This window comes from Pinus tabuliformis, chromosome 4_2 (assembly GCF_031772625.1).
Source record: "Pinus tabuliformis cultivar Carrire ecotype Pingquan chromosome 4_2, CPIR1, whole genome shotgun sequence".
Classification (NCBI taxonomy): Eukaryota; Viridiplantae; Streptophyta; class Pinopsida; order Pinales; family Pinaceae; genus Pinus; species Pinus tabuliformis.
Window position 1 is genome coordinate 162,190,965 of NC_142304.1, and position 7,579 is coordinate 162,198,543.

At 43.0% G+C, this 7,579-nt stretch overlaps 1 protein-coding gene across 1 annotated transcript in view; it reads left to right on the plus strand.

Annotated features, from left to right (window-relative positions):
* LOC149168687 (PROTEIN TARGETING TO STARCH (PTST)) overlaps positions 1 to 7,579 on the plus strand; it is a 467,761-nt gene that overhangs the window by 103,561 nt on the left and 356,621 nt on the right. The window contains exon 4 of the mRNA XM_089428375.1: positions 93 to 182. Within this exon, the coding sequence (XP_089284501.1) occupies positions 93 to 182 (90 nt within the window). The remainder of the gene's footprint in view (positions 1 to 92; positions 183 to 7,579) is intronic.

Consider the following 7,579-nt stretch of genomic DNA (forward strand, 5'->3'; position numbering starts at 1 on the left):
ATTGAAATAGCTGATAAATTATATATTGCTGTTGTTTTCACTTTACAAGTGTATGTTAATTTTGAAATGGAATGTGCTTGCTTTCTGTGCAGTTGGAATCCATGCGAGCAGATAATGTTAGAGCGAAGCTTATTAGGAAGCTTAGTGAAGCTAATCAACACAATCGACACCTGAAACGCCAGGTTAGTAAGACTTTGTAGGTTCTAACACTTCAAGAGCACATCTATATGTCATTATATACATACTGTTATCATCTGGAAATACATGTGCACTGAACAACTCAAAGGTATCCAGATAGCATTAGGATGTAGGTCTGAATCACTTATTTAACTTCCTATCACTTCCAAATTGGTACATGCCTTTTAGATTGGTTGTTTGAACTTTGGTGGGTGGGTGGTGTGGTTTGTTTCTGCTTCAGTTATGAACTCTTGGAAGAATATAATGCCTCAAATCTGTAATAAAATACTAAAAAAACTGTACTTTCTTCTTCAAACCAGTGCTGTTTAACTTCAGGTTTATGATTAAATATGCCAAAAAAACTCATAAATTTGTGATAATTTCCCTCTATTTCTGCAATAATTGTTTCAAAACAACAAACTATATGGAAAACAAATGCAAGGAAAACACCCTAAATCAATATTTTACTGAGTATATAAAGTATAACCCTTACAAATGGCAAATTTGTTGAAAAACCAGCAATGATATTTTAGTAACACTTAGAAATAAACTTTTTAAATATGACTGGAACCTTGTTCTTGGAATTATGGAGTGAAGTGAAAAGAAAACTTGTAAGGAGAAATCTCACAAGTTAATGATCTTCATAAAATGATACTTGAACATGTAAGAGCTATGCTAAATAGAAGTCTTACACAAGTGTACATATTCATTGCAAAAAGATGTTGATTAATCTTATTACTCAGAGTTGTAGAAAGAACAAAGTTCCAAGTTAGTTGGATGCAAATTGTTACCCTTTGAAATGTATAGGTCATTTTGCATTTTCATGGGCCTTTCTTGCCAAAACAAGAAACCCTTGGGAGTTTAGTGGTAGTCACAACCTGCACGAAGCGACTGTTGAAATTTCTAAGTCTATCCGTAAGAAATTTAATCTGTATTCTTCCGGTTTTCCTTCTACTTGTTAAATTCGAACAAGTTATTTAAAACATATAAATAACGAAATAAACACAATACAGTGTCAACATCTACAGATCATCAGCTGAAAGAAAACAAACTCACTAGTGACATCGTTATTTTTGAACAAATGTCCCCGAAAAAACCCAATGCGGGAAAACGGGTGCACAACTATTCTGACGGTTTATTATTATACAATATTTCCTTGAGTACAACTGGGTGCCAAAGTGACTCACCCAACAGAGAAAAATAACTGACAACAATACCTCTCTATTCGGAAACATGTATTCCAAAAACCTATCCCACGAAACCCTCTCTAGCAACTCTGAAGCATTGCGCTGGCCCTTCTGGCCTCTGTGTTAGCCCTTCAAGGCACTGCGCATCCTCTGGGACCCTCTGCGTCATCCCAGCTGCTCTCTGCGTGGATGACACAGTCTGGTCTGGCCTCTGCGCTATCTCTGTTGGGCTTTGCGTGTCCTGCTCTGGTTGCTGCTTCTCGCTCTCTGCCTCTGCGCTGGTCTCTTGGCACTGTCTCTGCCTCTCTGTCCAGTACTCGCTGCTGATCACTGATTTGACTTTGCTTAGCAACCCCGCTCTAGCAATTCGAATGACTTATCACTCTGGTGTATCTCCAATTGACCCTCAAGCCTCCTCTTATACTTTTTCTATTGAGTCTTCAACGACAGAGATTACATCTCTAATCAATCGCTAAGATTAGATTTGGCTTGATCCATGTCATTTAGAACCTTCTAACCCAGTTTTATATTAATACCCATTAATATTTTTATTTTCCAAAGTTTAGACTTAGGAACCCATTAAAAATATTAATTATTTTAATATCTCTTTCACTGGGTGGAATTTCCCCAAACCATTTCTGGGTCTTGGAGATCTCATGTGCTTTAGCCTCTCCACCAATTTTCATGGCTAGAGCACATCTGATGCTACCCCAAATCAACACTCCCTCTTAGCGAGGACTGTGCTCTAATAATACTCCCCACTGAGCATTACTCTGATCACACGGCACCTGTACTTGTGTTGATGCTAGGCCTCCCCACCCAACATCCTCTGCACTGCTGCATCCATACGACAGCTCCCTCTGCATCCGTTCTGTTGCTGGTCCTTTCTCCGAAAACTGTATCTGCACTGCAACCCCATCTCATCATGCTGCATCGTGCTACTGCCAACTACTACTGCATTGCAAATCAGTTACTGAGAAATAAGTAACTGATCCACTGAACTTCTGATAGCCCTGTTAGGCTAGAAGCACTCTCGATGCTGAAGCTCCCTTTGCCGCTAACAAGTGCTCCCTCTACTGACCTCTGCGTTGCTGCAACAACTCCCTGCATCTCGCATTGTTGCACACCTCTATGTGCCATCCTGCACTGGTGCAACACTCTTCGTGCCTCTCGCATTGTTGCCGCCTGCTAGCCTCGCACTACCCAGGGACTCCTGCACTGCACTCTCTGCCGATTCGTCCGCATCCGTCTCTATCGACATCTGCCAGTCCTGTTACTCTCTCTTTGGAGGTCCCATAGCAAGGTATAATCCGAGAGGTTGGGCACCTCAAGGATCTTGCCCCTCATTGCCTGTAGTCCTCCTGACTACATCTCGATGTCTCCCCACCTCTTCTCTTGAGGTACGTGAGCACTCATGGCACAATCATCATCCTCCTCGACTTATTTCTTCGCCTTTGCTGGCGCTGCATTAGAGTCAAACGCCTCTCCTTGTTCTTCTTCCTCAGACACTGGTTCGCATAATGACCCAGTTCACAATAGTGGAAGCACTTGACCTTGGAGAGGTCCTTTTCCTTCCTCTTCTCCTTCTTTCCCATAGATGCTAGAGCTGCATCCTCTTCCTTCTTCCTTCTTGATATGGACTCCTTTGTTGCTACTTCCCTCCTTGCTCAACCGCTTGATCTCCTCTTAACGAAGAGCCGCCCACAATTCTTCCCAATCTGGAAGATCCGCCTTGCCCAGTGTGCTCTGGACAAATGTCTCCCACTCCTCGGAGATTGTGTTAAGTGCGGGTCCTTACCATCATCTCCTCATTCGGCATGGCCCCTATGGAAGTGAGTTGGTCCCAGATCTCCTTCAACCGACCAAGGAAGTGATCTATATGCTCCCCCTTCTGCATATGGTATGACCATAGTTGATTCTCAACTTCTCAAGTAACATCTTCCTCTGCACGGAAGTATGTTGGTACAACATCTTCAAGGTGTCCCACATTTCCTTTGCCGTCTCCTTCTCGGCAATATGTTGGACCACATGATCCTTGACCCCATCAAGGATGATGCATTTTGCCTTGGCCATTGCCTCCTCATACTTCTCATTAGCTACCGGGTCAACTGGGATAGCCATTGTTCTCAAGGCGAAGCCCTTGATGCGATGTCTATCTAGAATGGACAAGATCCTGGCCTTCCAGACCACAAAGTTGGACGCCCCGTCCAGCCTGTCTTGATCCCTCAGTCCATTCACGACCATCTCTTTGCTCTTCTGTCGACTCCTCCGAGTCTCTCTACTTCCCTCTGGAAGTTCTCCTTTCGACTCCTGCTGAGTCTCTCTACTTCCCGCCTGGAAGTTCTCTGCTAGACTCCCTCTGAGTCCTGATTTCCCTTCTGGAAATCCTCCTGCCAATCGTCAAGTTGAACCTCTCCGATCTTCTGTGCACCCGCAACACTGATTTGGATTCCTTGGCTAGAAATCCGCCTTGGTAGCAACTCCCTACCTTGGTTTTGCCCTGTTAGGTATTGTTTTGACCACAGTACCCCACCAGCTTCGCTCCCGCAAACTTCCTATGCCCCAACAATTGAAGGACTGAGCCTCTAGGCTCTGCGCAATCTCGACACTGGCAAAAACAACTCTCTCAGTCAACTGCGTCAACCCTCCTGGTCTTTGCGTGGCTCTGCGTGAGCCTCTCTCTACGCTCCTCAGCCTCTGCTCTGGCCTTTCTTTGGCCTAGATTGATGACATAGTCCCTCTGCGTCAACACTTCCTCTGTCGCTTTTGCAAGGATCAATTTTTGTCGCTTGGGACAATTGATTCTGCTGCAAATGCTCTAGTTAGCTGATGCCTTCAGCTTTCCTGTTATCTGCAACCACGCTTTGATACCATGTTGAAATTTCCAAGTCTATCCGTTAGAAATTTAATTTGTATTCTTCTGTCTTCTACTTGTTAAATTCAAACAAGTTATTTAAAACATATAAATAACGAAATAAACACAATACAGTCTCAACATCTACAGATCATCAGTTGAAAGAAAACAAACACACAAGTGACACCGTTATTTTTGGACAAATGTCCCCGGAAAAACCCAATGAGGAAAACTAGTGCAGCTATTCTGAGGGTTTATTATTATGCAGTATTTCCTTGAGTACAACTGGGTGCCAAACTGGCTCACCCAACAGAGAAAAATAACTGGCAGCAATACCTCTCTATTCGGAAACAGGTATTTAGAAAACCTATCCCATGAAACCCTCTCTAGCAACTCTGAAGCACTGTGCTGGCCCTTCTGGCCTCTGCGTCAGCCCCAAACCCCTCTGCATCAGCCCTCTGAGGCACTGCGCAGCCTCTGGGACCCTCTGCGTCACTCCAGCTGCTCTCTGCGTGGATGACGCAGTCCCTCTGGCCTTTGCGCTGTCTCTGTTGGGCTTTGCGTGGCCTGCTCTGGCTGCTGCTTCTCGCTCTCTGCCTTTGCGCTCGTCTCTTGGCACTGTCTCAGCCTCTCTATCTATTACTCATTGCCCCTCGCTGCTGATCATTGATTCGACTTTGCTTAGCAACCGCCCTCTAGCAAATCCAATGACTGATCACTTTGGTGTATCTCCAACTAACCCTCAAGCCTCCTCTTATACTTTTTCTGTTGAGTCTTCAATGACCGAGATTACATCTCTAATCAACGACTAATATTAGATTTGGCTTGATCCATGTCATTTAGAACCTTCTAACCCAATTTTATATTAATACTCATTAATATTTTTATTTTCCTAAGTTTAGACTTACGAACCCATTAAAAATATTAATTATTTTAATATCTCCTTCACTGAGTAGAATTTCCCCATACCATTCTTGGGTCTTGGAGATCTCATGTGCTTTAGCCTCTCCACCAATTTTCATGGCTAGAACACATCCAATGCTACTTCAAATCAACAACGACTTGGGAGGCATTGGTGAAGACTCCTCTAGAGACATTTCACTATGAGGTTCCACTTGGTCACACTCGACACTGATTTGAAGACATGGTTACATAGATTATGTTGAAATATGTAACTAGGTTCGGTCTTCATAATGACATAGGTAATCATGATTTTATGTATTTGATGTAAAGAGAAAAATAAATTTATAATTGTTATTGTCGAGGCATGGGTTTCATGCTCAAGGGAACTTTATTTTTAGGTCAAGCACCTATTGAGTGCTTCTGGGGCTTGTCATTTAGTCTACAAGTCAATTGAAGCATTGTCATGTATTGAAGACACATTTGGGCATGTTACATATTGTAAAGAAGTGTGAAAATTTCTAAAATGGAAATCCTATTGCAGTGATTAATATGACTTCTTCTACTTATTACTTCAGAGATAAGTTATCTACTATATTCTTACGGCAGATATCGAAACATATTCTACTGCAACCTTCACAATTAAAATATGTAAAAAAAAATGCCGACACATATACAAACACCATAACACAATTATTTTTGAACAATTGTCCCAGAAAAACTCAATGCGGGAAAACAGGTGCAGCAAATGAGGGCTTTTATTATTTTTCAGCAAAAATCAACATGTACAAAATTTCACCCAACAGTATAGAACTGAGAAATATTTACAGACGTTCCTGAACAAGTGCTTGACCCGAGAGAGAGGTTCCTTGACCCTCTGCATCTCCTTGGCTTGCCCAACGCCAATTTCTCTGGGCTTTGGACTGGCCTGCGCAATGCCTGCATCACTCAGGGTACCTCTCCCAACGTCAGTCTGCCCAGCATTGTTCCTTCTGCTGCTTTGTGTTGTCGTCCCTGTCTCCCCGACTGATGCTGACCCCCCTCTCTCTCCTCCACCTGCAACATTCCCTCTGAATCGATTTTCTCTTGCCGAACTTCGACCAGTGAGAAAATTGATTTCTCTTGGGCAGCTGAGTATCTGCCTGGTGTGTTTTCCAAATGACCTTCAAGTTCCTTCTTATATCTTCCTGTTGAGCAATCAACGACCTAGATTAAAACATAATCAAAGGCTCAAATCGTTTTGACTTGATCCATGGCTCTTTCTAGAAGTTTCACCCCTGATTAGATTAATGCCCATTAATATTTTAATTTTCCTAAGTTTAGACTTAGGAACCCCATTAAAAATAATAATTATTTTAATAAAATCACTTATGGGTGGAATTTACCAAAACGTTTTCTGGGTTCTTTGGAATACTTGTGCCCAAGCCTCCTGCAAAGTTTGAGGCTTAGAGCACATCCGATGCTACCCCAAATCAACACTCCCTCTTAGCGAGGAATGTGCTCTAGCAATATACTGCCTCTCTGCATACTGCTCTGACTCTGAAGCATCGTCTCTGCGCTGTTGATGCCTGACATGCTGTCCATCAACTATTGCACTGCTGCTGCTACTGTATTGCTGCCTTTGACACTGCTACTGTCAATGCTACATCTGTACTGCAACTCCCTCTGCATCCGTGCTGTTGCTGGTCCTGTCACCCAACACTGCATCTGCACTGCATCCTGCTCCTGCTACTGAAACAAATTTTCAATCATACCCAACTGCTCTCTGAACTGAGTAAACTTAGCTCTTCCGAGAGCCTTTGTGAGTATATCGACCACCTGCTCTCTTGTGGGAACACACTGTAGCTGTACTGCCCCACGCTGAACACAGTGTCTAAAAAGTGACAACACATATCTATACGTTTCATTCGATCATGAAATACTGGATTCTTAGAGAGTTTGATGCAACTCTGATTATCGCAGTAAACTTTGGTCACCTCCATCCTTTTCCTGAATAGGCTCACAATCAATTTTCCAAGCCATATTGCTTCGCACGTAGTTGTGCTCGCTGCCATATATTCTACTTTTGCTGAACTCAGTGCTACCGATTTCTACTTCTTGCTGAACCAGGGATATCATTCCTGATCCAACAATGAAGTAGTACTAGAGGTACTTTTTCGGTCTACTGAATTCCTACCCAATTTGCATCGGCGAACCCATTCACGCTGACATCCTCTCCTCTTGAGTACTTCAACCCATATCCGACTATTCCTCGTACATACCTAAGTATGTGTCTAGTTACTGCCCCATGCACTCTTTTCGGTTCCACCCATGAACTGACTAAGAGTGTTAACCACAAAACAAATGTCTGGTCTAGTGTTGACCAGATACATAAGCGACCCAATGAGCTGTCTGTACAAGGTGGGATCTACTTCTTTATCCTCTGATGCATCTATTTCTTCCAGTTGGTGACAATAGGAGT